General features: G+C 47.9%; 2 protein-coding genes across 6 annotated transcripts in view; both read left to right on the forward strand.

Moving 5' to 3' along the window:
* The first annotated feature begins 3,842 nt into the window (after window positions 1-3,842).
* Qars1 (glutaminyl-tRNA synthetase 1) lies at window positions 3,843-12,347 on the forward strand. Its single transcript, XM_028886962.2, has 24 exons — window positions 3,843-4,294; window positions 4,486-4,633; window positions 4,985-5,094; window positions 5,245-5,320; window positions 5,545-5,609; window positions 6,219-6,272; window positions 6,636-6,693; window positions 7,032-7,103; window positions 7,218-7,303; window positions 7,466-7,552; window positions 8,763-8,862; window positions 8,979-9,057; window positions 9,146-9,254; window positions 9,353-9,483; window positions 9,594-9,686; window positions 9,928-10,065; window positions 10,147-10,234; window positions 10,318-10,461; window positions 10,563-10,667; window positions 10,848-10,940; window positions 11,062-11,189; window positions 11,283-11,349; window positions 11,423-11,548; window positions 12,206-12,347. Exons 1-24 carry the CDS (start codon window positions 4,178-4,180, stop codon window positions 12,254-12,256), a joined length of 2,325 nt encoding a protein of 774 aa, XP_028742795.1. The 5' UTR covers window positions 3,843-4,177; the 3' UTR covers window positions 12,257-12,347.
* A 1,157-nt stretch (window positions 12,348-13,504) lies between these two features.
* The window catches only part of Qrich1 (glutamine rich 1), a 39,786-nt gene continuing 32,083 nt past the window's right edge, over window positions 13,505-21,207 (forward strand). The window contains exons 1-2 of one of the 5 annotated variants that reach the window (XM_028886956.2): window positions 13,537-13,623; window positions 15,099-15,158. The gene's annotated coding sequence lies outside the window, so the exon portion shown is untranslated. Of the gene's footprint in view, window positions 13,624-14,065; window positions 14,358-15,034; window positions 15,159-21,207 lie in introns of those variants that run through there. The other 4 variants (XM_028886954.2, XM_028886955.2, XM_028886957.2 and 1 more) reach the window with 4 other exon arrangements.

Raw genomic sequence — 21,207 nt, forward strand, 5'->3', positions numbered from 1 at the left:
GGAGGGGTTCTGGGCTCTCAGGCCATAGCTTTTGGCAGTTGCCCAAAGCTGCTCACCCATAGGTCTGCAGGTACACCTAGCTTCAGGGTCTCTTCCCCCCCCCACACACACAGTTTCTTCCGGTACCAGGGGTTTGTGTAGTCAAGTGCTCTACCCTGAGCTAAGTCCCAACTCCTGTACAAACACAAGGAACCTTGCTTCTGTCTGGATCGCACTGCCCCTCTGTAACCTCCGATGACTTGAGAGAAGAACAGGCCTCTTTAGGGAGTGGAGGGAGCAAGGCTGGGGAGGTGGCTCAGTGGTTATGTGCTTGCCAGGCTGTCAGAGGATCGAGTTGGATCCCAACACCACGTGTTAGACAACTCACAGCGACCTAAAACTGCAGCTTCAGAGACTCTGACCCTCTCTGTCCTGCGTGGTCACCTGCATTCCCACTTTCCACCCCAACCCTGCATGCAGTGACACCTAGAGAAGCCAGAAGTAGAAAGAGGACAAGAGGCCAGCGGTGGATGGAGCCGGCAGCATCTTCAGGCCCACAGAGCCAATTACGTGAAACTGAGCATGCAGATCTCACAGTCCTCCCCTTCAGAGTCGGGAGTTAGCGATCGCAGTGAGCTACTGGAGAACCCTAACCATATGCTCACTATTGGCTTTTTCCAGTGGGTACACACTATGAAATGGCCATGTAGTGGTGGTGGCTTTGTTGGCTGGGTAAGGGCCCTAGTAGAAATGGAAATGCTAAGCCGTGACTGCTGGAGGACCTGGTAGGTATGGACTGAATAACAGGATTGTGTTAGGTCTTAAGTGTGTGCAGCACTGTTACTGTGGAGCCCATGACACTGCCATTCTGTGGCCTCTAATACCTGTATGCTCTTAGTCTATGCCATTTAGACTTGTTTATGGACCTGGCTGCCCCCTTGCTCTGATGGGTTTTGCTGGCTGCTACCTAGCTTTTCTTTCCTTTTAATTATTTATTTATTTTTATTTTATGTACATTGGTGTTTTGCCTTCATGTATCTATATGAGGGTGTCAAAGGATCCCCTGGAACAGGAGCTACAGACAGTTGTGAGCTGCCATGTGGGTGCTGGGAACTGAAGCCAGGTCCTCTGGAAGAGCAGCAGTGATCCTAACTACTGAGACATCTCTCCAGCCCCTACCTAGCTTTTCTACTTGGTTATTTTTCTTGGATGAGGTACTCCTGCAGGAAGGGCACCATATAGTCTAGGGCATGTTTGTTCTAAGTCATGGTTCCTGAGTTCCTGATTAAACATCCTGTTGTCGGGTTGGAGAGATGGCTCAGAGGTTAAGAGCACTGGCTGCTCTTCCAGATGGTCCTGAGTTCAATTCCCAGCACCCACATGGTGGTTCACAACCATCTATAATGAGATCCGGTGCCCTCTTCTGGTGTGCAAAGTTACATGGTGGCAGAATGTTGTATACATAATAAATAAATAAGATTAAAAAAACATCCTGTTGTCACCTGTCACTCGTGACATGGCACTGGCAGAGCTAATAGCTCATGCTGTTACACTGAACTGTTGAACCCACAGGGTGTCATGAGGAGTCCAGGGAAAGGAGTGCAGGTCTTGACCCTATTCAGGAGGCCATTGCCAGACCTGCAGGGCTTAGGGATGGGAACAACCGAGTTGTAATGATAAACCTCGGGGTGGCATCAGATACTGAAGAAACATTAGCAGTGCCAGGTTGTTTTATTTATTTTTTCAGAGCTGAGGACCGAACCCAGGGCCTTGCGCTTGCTAGGCAAGCGCTCTACCACTGAGCTAAATTCCCAACCCCTTGTTTGTTTGTTTGTTTAATTTTTTTTTGAGACAGGGTCTTGCTGTGCAGTTGAGGCTGACCTCAAACTCATGGCAATTCTGCCTCAGCCTCTTAAATGCTAGGATAACTGGCATATACCACCACACTTGGCAAGGTGTGGCTCTGCTCACTGTGGGCACCTTTGTGTTGTGTTGGCTGGGATTCTGCAGCTGCAGACTAGTCACAGTGCTGGAGCCTGCCTATGCATCATTTATCCAACTCTCAAACCTGGCCTTCCACATGAATGCACTCTAGGGTGAGGTAGAAGCCTCAAGATACAGGATTGAATCTGGATGGTGGTTTAACACATGGCTCTGGAGAGAACCTAGCAAGACTCATATATAAACTCAGACATGAAACTTGGTCATTGGTGGGATGTCAGCACAAAGCAGGTCACAGTATACGGTTACAGCCTTGTTAGACTCCTGCCTAGTCCAGAAGAACATCAAGGCTTCCAGTAGCCTGAACACCAGTTCTGAATTTGGGAATTTCTTTACCATTCTACTAACAGCAGCTGGTTTTTTCACTTTGCACATGAAGAGCTACTTGTGTGTTTTATCTTAGTCAGCAAAATCTTGGAGTTAGAAGACTGGAGAATTGCAAGCACTATAGCCAGAACCAGGATTGGCCCATCTCTGTCTCACACTGTCCCTACCCTAAAAGTCCTAAGGAAGCCGGCGGTGGTGGCACACGCCTTTAATCCCAGCACTCTGGAGGCAGAGGCAGGCAGATCTCAATGAGTTCAAGGCCAATCTGGTCTACAGAGTGAGTTCCAGGACAGCCAGGGCTACTCAAAGAAACCCTGTTTCGAAGAAAAAAAAAAAAAAAAAAAAAAAAAAAAAAAGTTTGTGCATTGTGGTTTATTTACCTTTGTGTGATATTTGCCTGCTCTGAAATGGTAAGTGTGGCACTAGACTTTAAAGTTCGGTTTAGTTTTAAAATTTTAGTTTAAAAAACAACCCTGTGTTGCCCAGGCTGGCCTTTAAGTTACCATCCTTGCCTTAGTTTTCAGGGGAAGCTTAGATTACAGGTGTAGGCCACTGCACTGGACCTGGCACAAGATTTCTTTCTTTCTTTCTTCCTTTCTTTCTTTCTTTCTTTCTTTCTTTCTTTCTTTCTTTCTTTCTTTCTTTCTTTCTTTCCTTCCTTCCTTCCTTCCTTCCTTCCTTCCTTCCTTCTTCTTTCTTTCTTTCAAAATAGAGTTTTATTTTTAATATTATGTTTTTCATTTAAAATTTTATTTTATGTATATGGATATTTTGCCTGTATGTGTGTCTGCCCACCACTTTTGTGCTGGTGCCTGTGGAGGTCAGAAGAGGGCATTAGTTCCCCTGCAACTGGAGACACAGATGGTTGAATAGTTATGTGGGTGCTGGGAAATGAACCCAGGTTTTTTTGGAAGACCAGCCAGTGCTCTTCTTAACTGCTGAGACAGTTAAGAGTATCTAGCTCCCAGAATATCTTTAATTTATTCCTTGACAATTTCATATATATAAACAATGTGTCGTCTTTTTGTTTTCTCTCTTTTTTTTTTTTTTTTTTCGAGACAGTTTCAACTATGTAGCCCTGGTTGGCCTTGAACTCACATGGAATCCACCTGCCCCTGCTTCAGGGTAAAGGTGTGTGGGTGTGTACGGCCTCTCCCAGCAACAATGTATCCCACTCCCTCCTCTTATTATCCTTAGGAACCTCAACACGTTTGTTGTCTTGGTAACCCACTTGATTCAATCAGTGCTGCCTGTGGCATGTTTGGTTGGCATGAGATTGTAAAGCAATCACAGAAGTTTCTGTGAAGTCGCGCCTGGTCTCTCTTTCCTTTCCCTCTCCTTGCTGTGTCCCAGTAGGCACCTAAAAAATGCCAGGTTGTGTGGCCCCAAATAGGCCATTTTACACATTTTCTGCAGTGATCTGGACCGGGAAAATCTGGAATTCATTTTGTCATCTGTTTCCATGACAACTCAAAAGCTGTGACGTTGAAAAACGCGACCGGAACTCATTTTTGCTCTCCGAGAACAGGATGGGGTTGGATTCCTAGGGCTGAGGGAGAAGTAGCTAAGGCTCACTCTGCTTTGTTTCTAAACACTTTCACTCTACACGCCCGAGGCACATTTCTAAAGTCGCGTGGACTCCACCCAGCCAGCTGCCTTCAGCCAGAGGGGCGGGAACCAATGCCCGGAAAAGCCGGTCCGGCCGCTCTCCGGCTCTCAAATGGCGTTGACGAGCAGGCGGGCCCCGCCCCTCTCCCTGAGAACGGCCACTATTGGGTCTCTTCCAGGCTTCTTATTCTGATTGGTTAGTGAGCGAAGGTCGCTGTGCAGATGCGGCCTAAAGTTTCTTTTGGTTTCCGGTGTCTCTGCTATGGCTACTCCGGATTCCCTGACGTTGTTCACCGGCCTCGGCCTGAGCGAAAACAAGGCGCGCGAGACGCTCAAGAACGCGGCTCTGAGCACTCAGCTGCGGGAGGCGGCGACCCAGGTGCGAGTCCCTTTCCCCATGACCTCAGCTGCCTCTTGGGCTCCAAAGCAACGTGGGACTGGGTCCAGATCTTGATTTGCTCCAGGTTTCCCGCTGTTGCATGTGGGAAGAGGAAACTAAGCTTCACAGTAAAGTGATTCATCCTAACTCGCTTGGGCATGGGGCTTTTTTCCTGATCCCTCCGACTCCAGGCGCAGCGGACTCTGGGCTCAGCCATTGACAAGGCTACCGGGACTCTGCTGTATGGCTTGGCCTCCCGACTCAGGGATACCCGGCGTCTTTCTTTCCTTGTGAGCTATATAGCCAATAAGAAGATCCACACTGAGCTCCAGCTGAGCGGTGAGACCCCTGCCTGTATTACCAGTTCCACCTCCCATCCCTCCCTTCAGCCAAGACTCCTGTTTGTTTTTTTCTGTCAAGTTCCCCAGTTGCTTTCTGGACATCAGGTTCTGGACAGGCACTGGGGCATGGAGGGGGAGATCCATGGTGTGGCTAGGAGAGTTATCCTACGAGAGGCCTGCTTCAGAACACATGCCTCTCTTTCCTGTAGCTTCAGGGTTCTTTCCAATGGTGCCAGGACTTAACCTCTTAGGCATCCATGTAGCCAAAATAGTTGAAGTTACGTGGCATTAAGGCCCTGTGTATGTATCCACTTGGAGCTGAGATGTCCAATTGCCTTTCCGTTTTCAGCTGCTCTTGAATATGTGCGGAGTCATCCCCTGGATCCCATTGATACTGAGGACTTCGAGCAGGAATGTGGTGTGGGTGTGGTGGTAACACCAGAACAGATTGAGGAAGCTGTAAGTCCTCTCCCCCAGGCGTCAGATGTCTCCTAGCTGTGGCCCTGGAAAAGCGCTGGAGCTTCTCTACCCTGACCTAGAGCAAGAGCGCGGGTATCCAGAATGTGTCGGAGGAGGCATTCCTGAACCATATGGTTTGGCTTTCTGCAGGTGGAGGCCACCATAAACCGGCATCGTTCCCAGCTCCTGGTGGAACGATACCGTTTCAACATGGGGCTGTTGATGGGTGAGTGGAATCTGGGCAGGGAGTTACTTAGAGGTCGACCGTTCTGGTTGTGCCTTCTAATCTGTGCGTTTGTGAGAGGGAGGTGGGCGGGTGAGCAAGGAACACCTTACGTGTTCTGACTGGGCCAAGGCTCTGATTCCTGTGTCAGCTAAGACTTCCTTGAGGAGGAGGGGAAGAAGCACCCCCTTTTGCCTCCCTGCAGCTTCTTGTGCCCATACTCTTAGGAGAGGCTCGGGCAGCACTCAGATGGGCAGATGGCAAAATGATCAAGCACGAAGTGGATATGCAGGTGGGTACCTCCCTAAGCTGAAGCTAGAACCCACTGAGGGCTAAAGAGGAAGGCAACCCTGTTCCTAATATGACAGAGATAGTAGAACCCAGTGTGGAGTGGGGGGCAGTACCTGACGTGGCCTCACAGTTAGGATGAATCACTTTCTGTGAAGCTCGATTTCCTCTTCCCACAAATGGGTGATGTGGCCTTCATCTTGATATGCTGGCAAAGAATCACAAGATGATGACGACTGAGGTAGACTGTTTTTCTTGATGCTGGGCCACATTATTTCTCTGTAAATGGCAACATTTGTTACCTGGGCCCAGGATAAGCCCTCAGAAAGGAAAAGCATTCAAGACCAGTAGAAACGTATGAGAAAGCCTGGTGGGCAGAGGCAGGCAGGTCTTTATGAGTTCAAGGATAACCTGGACTACATAGTGAGTTCCAGGCCAGCTAAAGCTACATAGTGAGACCCTGTCTCAAGTAACAAGAAAAGAAACACATGGGGAGATAAGGTGAGATGGGCTTAGATAGGCTCTTGTGGTGCTGGCAGAGAGGCAGGAAGGGCTCCATCAGGAGGTTCTTGAGAGAGGACACTGTCTACTCTTGACTCTGGTATCTGCTCAGGTCCTCCACCTTCTGGGTCCCAAGATGGAAGCCGATCTGGAGAAGAAGCCCAAGGTGAGGCTGGGTGCTGCTCAGGGTCCCTGCGGGTGAAGCAGAGAGAGAGAGAGAGAGAGAGAGAAGAGAGAGAGAGAGAAAGAGAGAGGATGCTGGGCGCTGCTCAGGGTCTGTGCAGGTGAAGCAGAGAGAGGATGCTGGGCGCTGCTCAGGGTCTGTGCAGGTGAAGCAGAGAGAAGATGCTGGGCGCTGCTTAGGGTCCCTGAGGGTAAAGCAGAGAGAGGATGCTGGGCACTGCTCAGGGTCCCTGTGGGTGAAGTAGAGATATTGTGAGACCTATGGCTGGAGAAGGGGGTGCCTGAACCTATTTATCAGCAGGTCTTGCCCAAAGAGAGTCTGATGCGATTTCTATGCTTCTCTTAGGCGGCAAAGGCCCGGCTGGAAGAAACAGACCGGAAGACAGCAAAAGTTGTGGAGAATGGTGAGAAACCTGAGCGAGGCTCCTGGTATATTCAGCTTCTGACTTCCGGACATTCTGTCTGAAAGACCTTACAGCACAGGTTTCTCAGGCCCTCATCTTATTTATCTACCTCTTTTTTCTTAAGACTGGGGTTCCTGGAGTTTCCTTTGTTCCCTTTGCCCAGAGACTGACCTTAGAGACCTGAGGAGTTTGGCTCTATAGCTCTTGTCTCAAGGAACTGGAGAAGAGGGGCCTGTTCAGATCTGGTTTCAGGGTGTTGATAGCAGCCGTGGATATTTTTCTAAGTTGGGTATGGTAGTTGTATCTTGTAGGCAGGGTTCTTGATTTCTTCCCTGTAGGTGAGGTTGCTGGCCAGACCCTGTCTCTAATGGAGCAGCTCCGGGGGGAGGCCCTTAAGTTTCATAAACCAGGTAAGGGGGTACCTTGAAACTCTGGGGTGGGCTGGTGGTTAGCATTATAGCCAGATTTGTAGTCAGGATCCTTGGCTGCCAGCCTGGTCATCAGATTTGTTCTGATCCTGGCAGGTGAAAACTACAAGACTCCAGGCTATGTGACCACTCCGCATACTATGGATCTGCTGAAGCAACACCTAGAGATCACTGGAGGACAGGTGTGTAGGGATGGGGCCAAGCAAACACTGGCTTATGTGCCTAAGCTGCCTCTCTCCTGCCTCATCTCACCTATCACCATGACCTCCTTAGGAAAGGGCATCTGTTTCTGCAGGGTGGTCTGAGCTCTGATCTCATTTCCTCTGTCCATTCCCTTCACTCAGGTACGAACGCGGTTCCCCCCAGAGCCCAATGGAATCCTGCATATTGGACATGCCAAAGCCATCAATTTCAATTTTGGTTATGCCAAAGTAAGTATGTGTCTCTGTGCTTGGCAAGTAATATGGTCATTGACTGCTCCCATGACTGGATTCCAGAAAGATATAGTTCTGTCTTGCCTTTTGTAGCTGATGACAGAGGCCATAGAGGGAAACCATATGTAACAGTTATCCTCAGGAAATGGTGAACTAAAATGGTTCTTTAGATAGGGATTTACTATATATTCTGGCTGGCTTTGAAATCATAGAGATTGCCTGCCTCTGCCTCTCAAGTGCTAGGATTAAAGGTATGTACCACTATGTCCTGTGAATGATGAATTTTTTTTGAATACCTTTTATTTAACTTTTAAATTATTTAGTGTTGGCCATCAAAAGAAGACATTAATTAAAACAATATTCTTAGGGCTGGGAGGTGGTGACACACACCTTTCACCCCAGCACTCAGGAGGTAGAGGCAGGCAGATCTCTGAGTTTGAGGCCAGCCTGGTCTACAGAGATCTCACCTGCGCTTGTGCATGCTTCCAGGACAGCAGGACAATTGCGGATAGTGTGTACACACACCTGCACTTGTGCATGCTTCCAGGACAGCAGGGCAATTGCAGATGTGTGTACACTCACCTGCGCTTGTGCATCCTTCCAGGACAGCAGGACAATTGCGGATGTGTGTACACACACCTGTGCTTGTGATGCTTCAGGACATGCTGTGCATGCTTCCAGGACAGCAGGGCAATTGCAGATGTGTGTACACACACCTGTGCTTGTGCATTGCTTCCAGGACAGCAGGGCAAGGGATGTGTACACTTACTGACTTGTGCATGCTTCCAGGACAGCAGGGCAATGCGGATGTGTGTATACTCACCTGCGCTTGTGCATCCTTCCAGGACAGCAGGGCAATTGTGGATGTGTGTACACTCACCTGCACTTGTGCATGCTTCCAGGACAGCAGGGCAATTGCAGATGTGTGTACACACACCTGCACTTGTGCATGCACTCATGCACACTCATGCTGTTGCACATCGGTGGACATTAAAGAAAAAACTGAGAGTTGGTTCTTTGCGTCATGATTTTTCAGATCACACTCAGGTCCTAAGGCTTGTGTAGCAACTGCTTTTATCTGCTCAACTATTTCCCTGGCTGTACTTTATGTTTCAATAAGCTTGAGCTCTGAGGAGTCTGAGTTTGATGGTGTGGACTATGGGGTTGAGGGATATGTGGGAGCTCACAGGTGCTCCCACTCTTCCAGGCCAACAATGGTATCTGTTTTCTGCGCTTTGATGACACCAACCCTGAGAAGGAAGAAGCAAAATTCTTCACTGCTATTCATGACATGGTGACTTGGCTGGGTATGGATTGGGTGAGGCCTGGGCAGGGCTGGCGGTGAGTGGGCCTCTCTGAGGGCCATGGCTTTGCCAGTTCGTGTTTCTTGCTGGCTGCTCACACTATGTCTCTGCTGCCCCAGGTTACACACCTTACAAAGTGACGTATGCTTCTGACTATTTTGACCAGCTGTACGCCTGGGCTGTGGAACTCATCCACAGGTGAGGCCAGGCCCACCCATAATGTTGAGCCAGGTAAGCTGACTACTAGGTCATAGGCCACCTGCACATTCATATCCCTTTTTCACAGGGGTCAAGCTTATGTGTGTCACCAGAGAGTAGAGGAGCTCAAAGGCCACAACTCTTTACCTTCACCATGGAGGGAGCGGCCTATTGAGGAATCACTGCTGCTCTTTGAGGTGACATCTCCGAAGGGCAGCTTGGTTTGGGTAGGCCAGCGTGCTAAGGATGCGACCCTCTTGTGTTTAGAGCTAGCCTGAGCTCTTGTTCTCCTCAGGCAATGCGCAAGGGCAAATTTGCAGAAGGTGAGGCCACACTTCGAATGAAGTTGGTGATGGAGGATGGCAAGATGGACCCTGTGGCTTATCGAGTCAAGTATACACCACACCATCGCACAGGGGACAAATGGTAGATATTGGCATGGGGAGGGGCGGTGAGGTAGCAGGGCTGTGGATGAGAGCAATAGCCAATGGGCTAGGGCAGAGGGACTGGCTGGGGTCTACTGCCTATGTTCACAGGTGCATCTATCCCACCTACGACTACACACACTGTCTTTGTGACTCCATTGAGCACATCACCCACTCACTGTGTACCAAGGAGTTCCAGGCTCGGTGAGGAGGCTGAGGTTATGGGGTGGGTCAGGGGGATTCCTTTTTGTTTAGAGTGTGTCTACGCATGTGAGTGAGTGTGCGCTCCTTTCACCAAGTAGGTTCCAGGGATACAACTCGGTTCTTCAGATTTGGCATTAAGTGTCTTTGCCCGCTGCTCCCTCTCGATTGCCTCTAGTGCCTTTTCTGTGGTCTCTCCCTGGCCGCACAGGTGGCCAGTTCTAACCCTGCTCTTCCATCCTAGGCGGTCTTCCTACTTTTGGTTATGTAATGCGCTGGATGTCTACTGCCCTGTTCAGTGGGAATATGGCCGTCTCAACTTGCACTATGCTGTTGTCTCAAAGCGGAAGATTCTCCAGCTTGTCGCAGCTGGTGCTGTCCGGTATGGACCCTGGGTTCACTAAGGTTGTAGTACTAGTGGCTTGTGCTGTTTAAGGTCTTTTGACCATCCTCTTATTCATAGGGACTGGGACGATCCACGGCTCTTCACACTTACAGCCCTACGACGCCGAGGTTTTCCACCTGAGGCCATCAATAACTTCTGTGCTCGGGTATAATCCAGTAGACTGAGTGGTAGAAACAGGCCAAGTGTGGCTTTGTGGTTATGGCTGTGACTGATGAGTTTTCCTGACAGGTGGGGGTGACAGTGGCACAGACCACAATGGAACCACATCTTCTGGAAGCCTGCGTGCGTGACGTACTGAATGACACGGCTCCACGAGCCATGGCTGTGCTAGAGCCACTGCAAGTTGCCATCACTAACTTTCCTGCTCCTAAGGTGGGCCTGCCTCAGTGTGTGTGTGAGTGCATGGGTACATACATGCCTGGGCATGGGGTCCTAGTATCTGGGATGACTCAGATACCTATCTCCTGCTACAGCCCTTGGACATCCAAGTGCCAAATTTCCCAGCTGATGAGACCAAGGGCTTCCACCAGGTTCCTTTTGCTTCCACTATCTTCATTGAGAGAACTGACTTTAAGGAGGTAAATAGGGGTTTACTACTATGTCTGTTTTGAGGTGTCTTTTAGTATCCTCATCCTTTCTGTACGTCCATGTCCTTCCTGCTTTACCACGAACCAATCCCTGACAGACATGGGGCTGGGAGAAGCCCTGCATTGCATGATATTTGCAGCTTCTGTAACTTCCATGTTCTTTTTCTCTAGGAGTCAGAACCAGGCTATAAGCGCCTGGCATTGGGCCAGCCCGTGGGCCTGAGACATACTGGCTACGTCATCGAACTGCAGCGCGTTGTCAAGGTAAGAGGCAGCTGCAGTCTTTCCGGACAGTGCCTGCTCGGGCCAAGCCCTGGGTGTACTGGGTGTAGCTAACAGTCTTAGTGTTGGCTCCCTGGGCTGGTTGCATCTTCCTCCCTTCTAGGGCTCAAGTGGCTGCGTGGAATGCTTGGAGGTGACTTGTAGAAGAGCTGATTCTGGAGAGAAGCCCAAGGCCTTTATTCACTGGGTGTCCCAACCTCTGGTGTGTGAGATTCGCCTCTATGAGCGACTGTGAGTGAACATAACTGGCATTGGGGCAGTCACAGGATGGAAATTGCATGCCGTGGCTCTCCAGCTGGGGCCTGATTGTCACTCTGGTCACAGATTCCAGCACAAGAACCCTGAAGACCCTGTTGAAGTGCCTGGTGGATTCCTAAGTGACCTGAACCCGGTAGGCTCATGGAGTGTGAGTCGAGGGTGGTGGGCCTCTGAGCTGTATAGCTACTTGAATTCTCTGTCTGCAGGCATCGCTGCAAGTGGTGGAAGGAGCATTAGTGGACCGTTCTGTGGCTCTGGCAAAGCCCTTTGACAAGTTTCAGTTTGAGCGCCTTGGATACTTCTCTGTCGATCCAGATAGCCAACAAGGACAGGTGCTTAACTTGACCCAGCTACACCTTTCTGCAATAGTGATGTTGGCAGCTGTTCACTGTCATAAACACTCCCTACATTCCCTTAGCTTTCACCAGTTAAGGGATGGGTATTCATGGATTACTTTTGGGGAAACTGGTTCAGAGGGTTAGGGTTAGGTCCAAGCACACACTTTTATAGAGATCCTAATTTTTTTACTCTTCAAAGTAGCATGTATGCTTAGAGGTTGTCACAATCCTCATGACACTAAGACACAGCACAGTCATCTAGTCCTATATCCAGTACTAGAGTTAGGAGAACCATGATGTTCTGCCCCTTGATAGATGACCTCCCAGTACTACAGAGTTAGGAGAACCATGATGTTCTGCCTTGATGATACCTCCAGTACTACAGAGTTAGGAGAACCATGATGTTCTGCCCCTTGATAGATGACCTCCCAGTACTACAGAGTTAGGAGAACCATGATGTTCTGCCCCTTGATAGATGACCTCCCAGTACTACAGAGTTAGGAGAACCATGATGTTCTGCCTTGATAGATGACTCAGTACTACAGAGTTAGGAGAACCATGATGTTCTGCCCCTTGATAGATGACCTCCTCGGTGGGAGGGAGAGGAAGGGACCTGGTTCTGGGCTGTTGGTCATTTTTCTTGCCTTTCAGCTTATCTTCAACCGAACTGTCACACTGAAGGAAGATCCAGGAAAAGTGTGAACTGAAAACATGTGGACCTACCTCATCCTGGAGGCTGGGGGTACCCTCACCACCCCATACTCCATTTCAATAAAGAATAACTAAATCTCCATGGAGTCTGTGTGTTGTTTGCTTTTCTAGCATTTGAGCACCCTGAAGACAGACATGCTGTGTGACACTCATAGTCTGGAAGAATGGGCTTCCCCAGAACAGGGCTAGGGACAAAACCACCAGTGTACTTCTTGCTTCTCAAAGGCAGGCACGTGGCTGGGATTAGATCTGAGGGCCCTGGAGATGCTGCCCCACAGTTACCAGCCCTATGGAGAGGTTTAGGTTTGTGTCTGTGGGGCCAGGTGGATCAAGAGAGGCATGATCCCCAGTATGATCATTCAGAAAACAACAACAACAACAAAAAAAAAAACCTGTCTACTGCTCAAGCAAAGTGAGACAAATGCTGTTGTGGCTTTAAGCTTAGAAACCCAAGCAGTCTCCCTAGATGCCTACAGTGCTGAGGTTCCTGACCGAGCTGCACTTCAGGCTGACCCCATCTCAGGAAATGACTTCTGCGGAGTCTGGAGACTGGAGAGTTTGCCAGGACAAGAACACGTGCAGAAGGCAGAAAGCTCCACCGCAGGCTGATGGCTCTCTGGGTTGACGCGAGCTGCTGCGGAGGCTGTAGGTGAGTGCCTGCAGCTTTAAAGCCTTCCACATTTTCCCTGTATACAAACACTCCACTACCCAGGGCCCGCTTTAAGGTGGACCTGACTGTGGTAGCTGATCTCTGATGGTAGCTGATGGTGAGCCTTCCAGAAGCGGTTTTCTCCAGGCTCAGCAACTCCGAGCACTTCCCAGATGTGGTACAAATGTTAAGTCTGGGCGCGGCTTAGGGGTTTGGGGGGGCCACCTTAACCACGAGGCCGAGGTAGGCCGGGCCACGCCTCGCCAAGAGCCGAGCAGCTAGGGGAGGCGCCAGCGGGACGCCGTAGGTGGGTTTAAGAAGCACGCCTCCAGACCTCGGGCAGCAGCAAAATAACCCCGGGGTATTGAACCCAGGCCTAGGCTCCTCCCCGCCACGGAGGGGCGTCCCTGGGCGTGGCGCTCCTTTCAACACCCAGGGATCCACTCTCCGGTTCCAGCAGCCTCCCGTGCAGTCCGAAGCGTTCCCTTTAAGCCTGACCGGCAGCTCTCGCGGGATCCGACGCTTCGAGTCTCGCGAGAGGGGCACTCAGCTCCCATTGGTTGTGAGGGTTGAATGTAAGATGGCGCCCAGGGAGCTGTGAGGAGAAAATCCTGTCGGTCTTGGAGCAGCGGCGGCAGAACCGAGGCCCCGGGCGGTGAAGCGGGGCCGGCGGGCAGAGCGGAGGCAGCGGCGGCGGTGGCGTCGCCGGGTGAGGGCTCTGGTGGGCGCGGGGATGCAGCAAGGCTGTGGGCCTGGGGCAGCAGGGCCCACTGCACACAACGGCGGGCGGGCAGGCGGGCGGGGCGGGCGGGCCGCCGCCGCCGGGCCCAGGCGACCTCGGGGCGGCTGCGGAGCGGGGACCGTCCCTCGGCTCGCGTGCCTCCGCCCCGCGGGCGGGGAGGGGCGAGCCTGGGATCGGGGTGGGCGCGGCGCACGGGCGCGCGCGGCGGCGGCGGGCGCGCGCACGGGCGCCTGTGTGCGTGCGTGTGTGTGTGTGTTTTTTTTTCTTTAACCCCGCGGTGACGCGCGCGCTGTGCGGTCCTCCCATTGCGCGTCGCCGCGCGACGTGCGCGTCCCCGTTGGCTCTCAGCTGTGGCCCGTGGGCTAGAGCGGCTTCCGGGGCGCGCGCCCGCCCGCCCGCGACCCCCCGGTTTTGCGGCGCGCGCCCTGCTGTTGGTGGGTCGCGCCGTCCCGAGTGCGCGCCGACGCCCCTTCGGAGCGGAGGGCCGGCAGCCTGGCGGACGACCGACTTGCTTCGAGGGGAGCGTGGAGGGTTGTTGGGCCCTTCCTGCTCTGGTGACGTCCGGGGCAGCGGTGGCCTAGGTCTGCAGAGAAACCTAGCGGCTTTGCTGTCTGGCTCGCGGCTCCGCTCCTCTGGGAGGCAGACAGAATTGCTCGTACTAACTGAAGAATGCAGTTATTTAAGCGAGGCCCATGTACTGGGTGGGTGCTTGGGGAGGGTGCTACCTTGCTTCGGAAACCGAGTTCTGTTGGCCAGAGAGGGCATTGGGTTCCCCTGGGTTTTTTCACCTTGTACTGGTGCTTTGTGCCGAGGAGAGGTTAGCGTTACAAGGCCCTTGGTTAGTACCTGCTTTTCTTCCATCAGAAACCAATTCGTCCCTAAGCGCAGTTGATACACGTCACCTCTGCGCTCCGGAAAGAGATCTTCAAATGTGTATAGTACCAAACTCTCCGAGCTTTAAAATTCCGCTTTAAATCCTTAAATGTAGGCGCCCCCCCCCTGCATGGGTGGGAGGGACTTGCTTTTCTGTTCCGAATAAGGGCCAGTTCTTAACGTTGATAAACTTGATTTGCTTTTTTCTTTGTAATTTCTAAAGTATTCAGTAGAAATTTCTAAATCTGCCCGTGTCACTATAAGAACCAAGTGACCTAAGTCCTTCTCAGCTTTTTTTTTGTCCCAGCGCTGTCATCTGGTGTCAAGGAAACTCTAGGTTTGTGAAGGAGAAATATGCACCCCTTTTTTTTTCTAACACAAAACATCTGCTAGTTTATTATACAGTTTCGGTCCATCAAGGTTGAGTAAAAGCAAGCTAAAAGGAGTAATAGTGGAAATCAAATTTGATAGTAATGTTTTTTTTAATACACTGTATTTTTTTAAGAACAAAGTTAAAACTTAAAAAGAGGCTGAGGATGGAAGGAACTTCTTTGTTCTATCTTCTTCAGAATGTTAGAAGTCTTAAGAACTCAGGACAAGCAGCAGACATACATGCAACATGGTGACTGGTGAGTTAAAATCATTCATATGCTGGAAGTATGTGTGCGGTCCGTTATCCCCTTTCCCCTCAGTAATATTGAAACTTTACAAATCCTGTCATTCATTCTTGGTGTTGTCTGCTAGAAACGCTAGCTACTAGAAAACTGCAGGTGGGAAACTGTTGCTTGGACAGTGGTCCCTTAAAATCTAAGTCACCCCAACATGCAGGATTAACATTGCAAAACATCAGCTAAGAACCTAAATGGTTTAAAAACAAAAACTGTCAGGTTTATTGAGTTTATTTATAAACTTTTTATACCTTTTAAGCTTGCTTGTTCTGGATTGTCTTTTTTTTTTTTTTTTTTTCTTTAACAATGTTTCCATCAACTAATATTTACCTGGTAGATAACTTTCAGTCCTTTGGGATATTTTTCTACTTCTCCAAGAACTTACACAGTTTCATATCTCCTTGGAAAAGCTTATGTTGATGTTGCGTCTCCAAACAAAAGCTCAAAAAGTGGCTGAATTTTGCTGTGAATTTGAGTTACTTGAAAAAGTAAAAACAACACAAATCAAAGCCCAGTTAGGGACTTGGGTGTGGCTGTCCTCCTTTATAGCAGCTTCAAAATCAAGGATGTCTTCCTGTGAGCTTGCATGCTTGTAGTCAGTAGAGGTTTGTACTTGATGTGCCGTGCTTCTGACTTCTCTGCTTTTTCAATGGCCATGCTTTATCTGACTGTCTGAGTTGGCCTCAGAAGAAGGTGTTACTCAACAGCTTTTCTTTGCCCGCCTGCATTTAGTTCCAGGCGTAAGTCCTCGGAGCTTCAATATTTTCCCCTATAATTGATTGTGATTTCTGTTTTTGTTTTATTTTCATTATTTTGAACCTAGAGTCTTGCACATGCTAAGCATGCACTTTACCACTAAACTAACTTCTCTGGCTCTGGGTTGTGGTTTGTCTTATTAAACTGACTTGGCTGCATGAAGAAAAAGGTGTAAATTTTTGCTTTCTTCAAAGGGGAAAAGGAATGGTTCTTTGGACCCACTTCGAAAGCTGATCTTTTTCTCTTTGAGATAGGGTTTTAGGAATTTTGGGCTGGCTGTTGCTGTGGAGCATGATCTTGAACTTCTGATCCTCATGCCTCTGCCTCCCAGGTGCTGGGATTATAAGTATGCTGCCACCAAACCCATCCTGTGTGGGTTGGAGATCAAACCCTGGGCTTTGTACAGGCTAAACAAGCACACTACAACACCCTCCCTTAAGATTGTGAAATATTTATGTACTGTTTACAGATCAGATTAGTGTAACTACATCTAAGAAATAGAATGCCATCATCTCTGTATCTGTTCTTCCTCATAGCATCTCAGTTCTTAGAAACAGCTAAACTCAATCTCATTTTTTTTTTTTTTTATTGTGTACGTGTGTTTTGTCTGCATATATGTCTGTGCCCTCAGAACCAGAATAGGGTAGTGTGTTGGATCCCCTGGGACTGGAGTTCGAGGCAATTGTCAGTTGTTATTTGGGTTCAGGAATCAAACACAGGGCCTCTGGAAGAGCAGCCAATATGCTTCAGCTCCTTTGAAACCATCTCTTGAGTTTGATAATCTTGTCTTTTGTCTTCATATTTACCACCTTTGTATCCCTAAACATAGTTTTGTTTTTTTTAAATCTTGTGTATATGTACACTCACTGTTGCTTTATGATTATTATTACTGTTTTCGAGATGGGGGTCTCACTGTGTACCTCTGGCTGTTCTGGAATTCACCATGTAGATCATGCTGGCTTCAAACTCAGGAAGATAAACCTGTCTCTGCCTCCCGAGCTTACTTTGTGTCTTCTGCTTTTATCATTGCTTTTTATGTGTGCAGCTTTGGTAGTTTTTGTCCATTTCTGTACTGTTTTGTTGATGTTCCATAATTTTATATCCCATGCTGGCAAACATTAAATTGTTTCTAGTTTATAGATATCAGTGCTCCTGTGAACATTTGGATGTATTTGGTTGTCATATACATTTAAGGTTAAGGTTGCTTGGTTTTAAGGAAGGAATATTTGGGGGGGGGCAGTTTCTCTGTGTAGTCTTGGTGCCTGTCCTGGAGCTTGCTCTGTAGACCAGGTTGGCCTTGAACTCACAGAGATCTGCCTGGCTCTGCCTTCTGAGTGCTGGGATTAAAGGCGTGCGCCACCACGCCCAGCTGGAAGGTATATTTTTAACTTTACTAGTCAATGTAAGTGGTTGTACCAGTGTGTTTAAAAATGTAACCATGATGAAAATGCTCTTAAATCTGGGGTTTCTCAGTAAAGGTATTGGATGAATGAGTGGCCCCAGGCAATAGTTTTTGACAAACTGTAGTGGGTTAGTACCTGTAAGTAGGTTTTCTACTCTGCTTTGATAGTAATCGATTACCTTATTTAGAGCAAATATGACTAACTTCTTAAAATTAGTCTTTTTTTAGCATGTGAAAATGCAATTTTTAAATCAGACTAAGCTGTGAGGAACCATTATTAGAGTAGGTACTTTGGAAGAGGTTTGGGTCTCAACAAAGAGGCAACTTGGAAACTTGGTCAGCTCGGGCTATCTTCTCTTGGACATTCAAAACCTCAAAAAACTTGGCTAATCTAAAGGTATCGCGTTATTTGATGGTTGCAGTCAGTCACAGATTGGACTCCTTGTTATGTACACTTCCTTCTTACTGTGTACTTGACCAGTCAAACAAACCAGCCCTAATAGGCAGAAATAAAGGACTCAAGAAGGGGTGAGTGTGGCGAGTACTAGAATCATATCTCTCTCTCTCTCTCTCTCTCTCTTCTCGTTTTTTTTGTTGTTGTTGTTTGTTTTTTCAAGACAGGGTTTCTCTGTGAAACAGCCCTGGTTGTCCTGAATCTCACTCTGTAGAACAGGCTGGCATCACAGAGATCTGCCTGCCTCTGCCTTCCGAGTGCTGGGGTTAAAGATGCAGGAATGTGCCGCCACCCCGCCGCCACCCTCACCGCGGCCACCACCACCACCTGGCTAGAATCATCTAATACCTAAATAGAAAAAAAGAAATGAATTAGTGAAAGCACTCTTGGAAATGTTTTTTGAGAAGTCTTTTCCATGAGTACCATTGTATTCTAGTAATAAAATAGTGGTTTGTATGTTAAACTTCTGTCAGGCATTGTGTTAATAACAATTCTACTAAACCAGGTAGAGTGGGGAGTGGACGGAAAACTAGCCTAGAGAAAGGAAGTGTCGGATCCGTTGGTGGGAGCTGTTTACAGACTCTACCTACTAGGAGCTTTACTGTGTTTTCTCTTTTTCCATTGTTAATCTCACTTGATTTGCAGGTACTGGGGGTACTCAACATATTCCCACAGCTTGTTGTTTTTTTAGAAGTCTTATAATTAATTTCTTTCCTGCTTTTCACCTCTTCTTTGGCTTGGCACTAATTAGGAGTCTTGTCTCTGAGTATTTAGTGTGTAGTTTATCTATTATGGAGGCTTGGCTTTTGTGTCTTGTGAGTAGCATCTTGAGATTTTTTTTTTAAAGATTCATTTATTTATCATGTATATAGCATATATAACTGCAGGCCAGAAGAGGGCCAGATCTTATTACAGGTGGTTGTGAGCCACCGTGTGTTTGCAGGGAATTGAACTCAGGACCTTTGGAAGAGCAGCCAGTGCTCTCAACCTCTGAGCCATCTCTTCAGCCCCGCATCTTGAGATTTTAACACCCCTCACTATGTAAATTTTTGATGTTTGGTGATTTTGTTATTAAGAGTAAACTTTTTGGGAAAAACATACTACTCAAAAAGAATTGTAGCCGGGCGGTGGTGGTGCACGCCTTTAATCCCAGCACTTGGGAGGCAGAGGCAGGTGGATCTCTGTGAGTTCGAGGCCAGCCTGGGCTACCAAGTGAGTTCCAGGAAAGGTGCAAAGCTACACAAGAGAAACCCTGTCTCGAAAAACCAAAAAAAAAAAAAAAAAAAAAGAATTGTGTTTGTCTTACTGTTGCATGTAACCACGGGGGTGGGGATGGGTGGGTGGAGTGGGGGGATGACTTGTTTAAGTATCTTTCTTATTAATGCAACTTACAAAGTAGAGCATTATACAGAAATAAACTTAGATTTATCAGCTAATTGTTAGTGTTCTGATATTTTAGACTTTTTTCTCCTAATATATAACTGAACAATATTGGAACATGCAAGTAAAATTGTATTAGCTATCTTTTTGTTTTTTTATTTACATATCTAATGTATGTTTCTATGTCATGAAATATTTTCAAAATTGCATGTGGCATTGGGACAAGAAACACCTCCCTCATTTTTGACATACCTTATTCTTAGTTTAATTAAAAAAAAACAAAAAACTTTTGAGCCAGGCTAGTGTATCCCAGGCTTGCTTCAAACTTGCTATGTAGTCTAGGTTAACGTATTTTCCAAAAGCGGTAGTGGTATATACCTTTAATCCCAGCACTCGGGAGGCAGAGGCACAAAAATCTCTGTAAGTTCGAGGCCAGCCTGGTCTATTATAGAATGAGTTCCAGAACAGCCAGGACTATTACACAGAGAAACCTTGTCTCAAACCAAAGAACAATATTGTGGTTATATAGATGGGTCAGTGGCGTCTCACTGAAAACCTAACACTCTTTTTGGTTTTTTGTTTTGTTTTGTTTTTTTGAGACAGGGTTTCTCTGTGTAGCTTTGCACCTTTCCTGGAACTCACTCTGTAGCCCAGACTGGCCCCGAACTCACAGAGATCTGCCTGGCTCTGCCTCCCAAGTGCTGGGATTAAAGGTGTGTGCCACCACAGCCCAGCTTTTTTTTGGTGTTGGGGGGAGACAGGATTTCTCTGTGTAGCAGCCCCGACTATCCTGAAACTCACCAGACTGGCCTTGAACTCATAGATCCGCCTGCCTCTGCCTCATGAGTGCTGGGATTAAACGTGTGCACCACCATGTCCTGCTAGGTTCTCTGATTTTATAGACCCGTAGGGAGTTAGTCTAGCACATTGGGAGTTAATTCTCAAATGTTCATTGGCTCTTCCTTGAAACACCACATGGGGTTAGCTGATTGTAATTTTAGACTTCTACAGAGTTTTACTGTGGAGTCTAAAATATTAGCTTTAGAAAATACTTATTTTTTTATGTGTGGTTCAGCAGTGAAAATCATTGGTTGTTTTCTTTAGAAGACCAGGTTCAGTTCCCAGCACCCACATTGTGGCTCACAGCTGTCTCCAGTTCCAAGGGATCTGGTGCTTTTTTCTGTTCTTTAGGGACACCAGGCATTTCTCTATCCTCAAACAAACAAAAATCCCAGAGCTGTTAATGACTCTATATAGAGGCTTATAGCTATGAAAATGATCATTGCAGAATTTAAAGATGTGATTGGTATAATTGATGAAAGGATGAGGAAATACTCAAATGACTCAGCTCTTAGGTGGTAAATGTTTAAAATTTGCAAAGAATCAGAGAACAACCAGGGAGTTGTAGCAAACAGCTGTAATCCATATTTCAGACACAAAGTTTACGTTATAGGGACTCCTTTTACTGTTTTTGGTTCCTTTGCTGTGTAGCCTGGCTGGCTTCAAACTCATAGCAGATACTACTCATGTGTTGGATTGTGGATGTGTACTACTATTAATGCCTGGCTTCCTTTTTTTTTTTTTTTTTTTTTTTTTTTGAGACAGGGTTTCTCTGCATAGCTTTGCGCCTTTCCTGGAGCTCACTTGGTAGCTCAGGCTGGCCTCGAACTCACAGAGATCCGCCTGCCTCTGCCTCCCGAGTGCTGGGATTAAAGGCGTGCACCACCAACGCCCGGCTTTTTTTTTTTTTTTTTTTTTTTTTTTTTTGTATATATTCCTTTTGTGTATATTCCTCTCTCTCTCTCTGTGTGTGTGTGTGTGTGTGTGTGTGTGTGTATAGACTAGAGGTTGGTGTAATGTGGTCTTCTGTAGCACAAATCTTAAAAATTCTTATTAATAAAAACAAACCTGGAGCCAGGTATTGGGGTGAATGCTGAATGATCAGAGAAACAGAACAAGCCACACCCACCTCACGTTGCCAATTCCTCAGCTGATCCTGTTTCCTTAGACTGGAAGCC

Source organism: Peromyscus leucopus, chromosome 7 (assembly GCF_004664715.2).
Source record: "Peromyscus leucopus breed LL Stock chromosome 7, UCI_PerLeu_2.1, whole genome shotgun sequence".
Lineage (NCBI taxonomy): Eukaryota > Metazoa > Chordata > Mammalia > Rodentia > Cricetidae > Peromyscus > Peromyscus leucopus.

Bases quoted from the DNA above. Each gene is read 5' to 3' on its own strand.
- Qars1 (XM_028886962.2), top strand. From the start codon at position 4,178: ATGGCTACTCCGGATTCCCTGACGTTGTTCACCGGCCTCGGCCTGAGC. The intron at 4,634-4,984 runs GTGAGACCCCTG...TTCCGTTTTCAG, and splicing joins CACTGAGCTCCAGCTGAGCG to CTGCTCTTGAATATGTGCGG. The intron at 10,235-10,317 runs GTATAATCCAGT...TTTTCCTGACAG, and splicing joins TCAATAACTTCTGTGCTCGG to GTGGGGGTGACAGTGGCACA.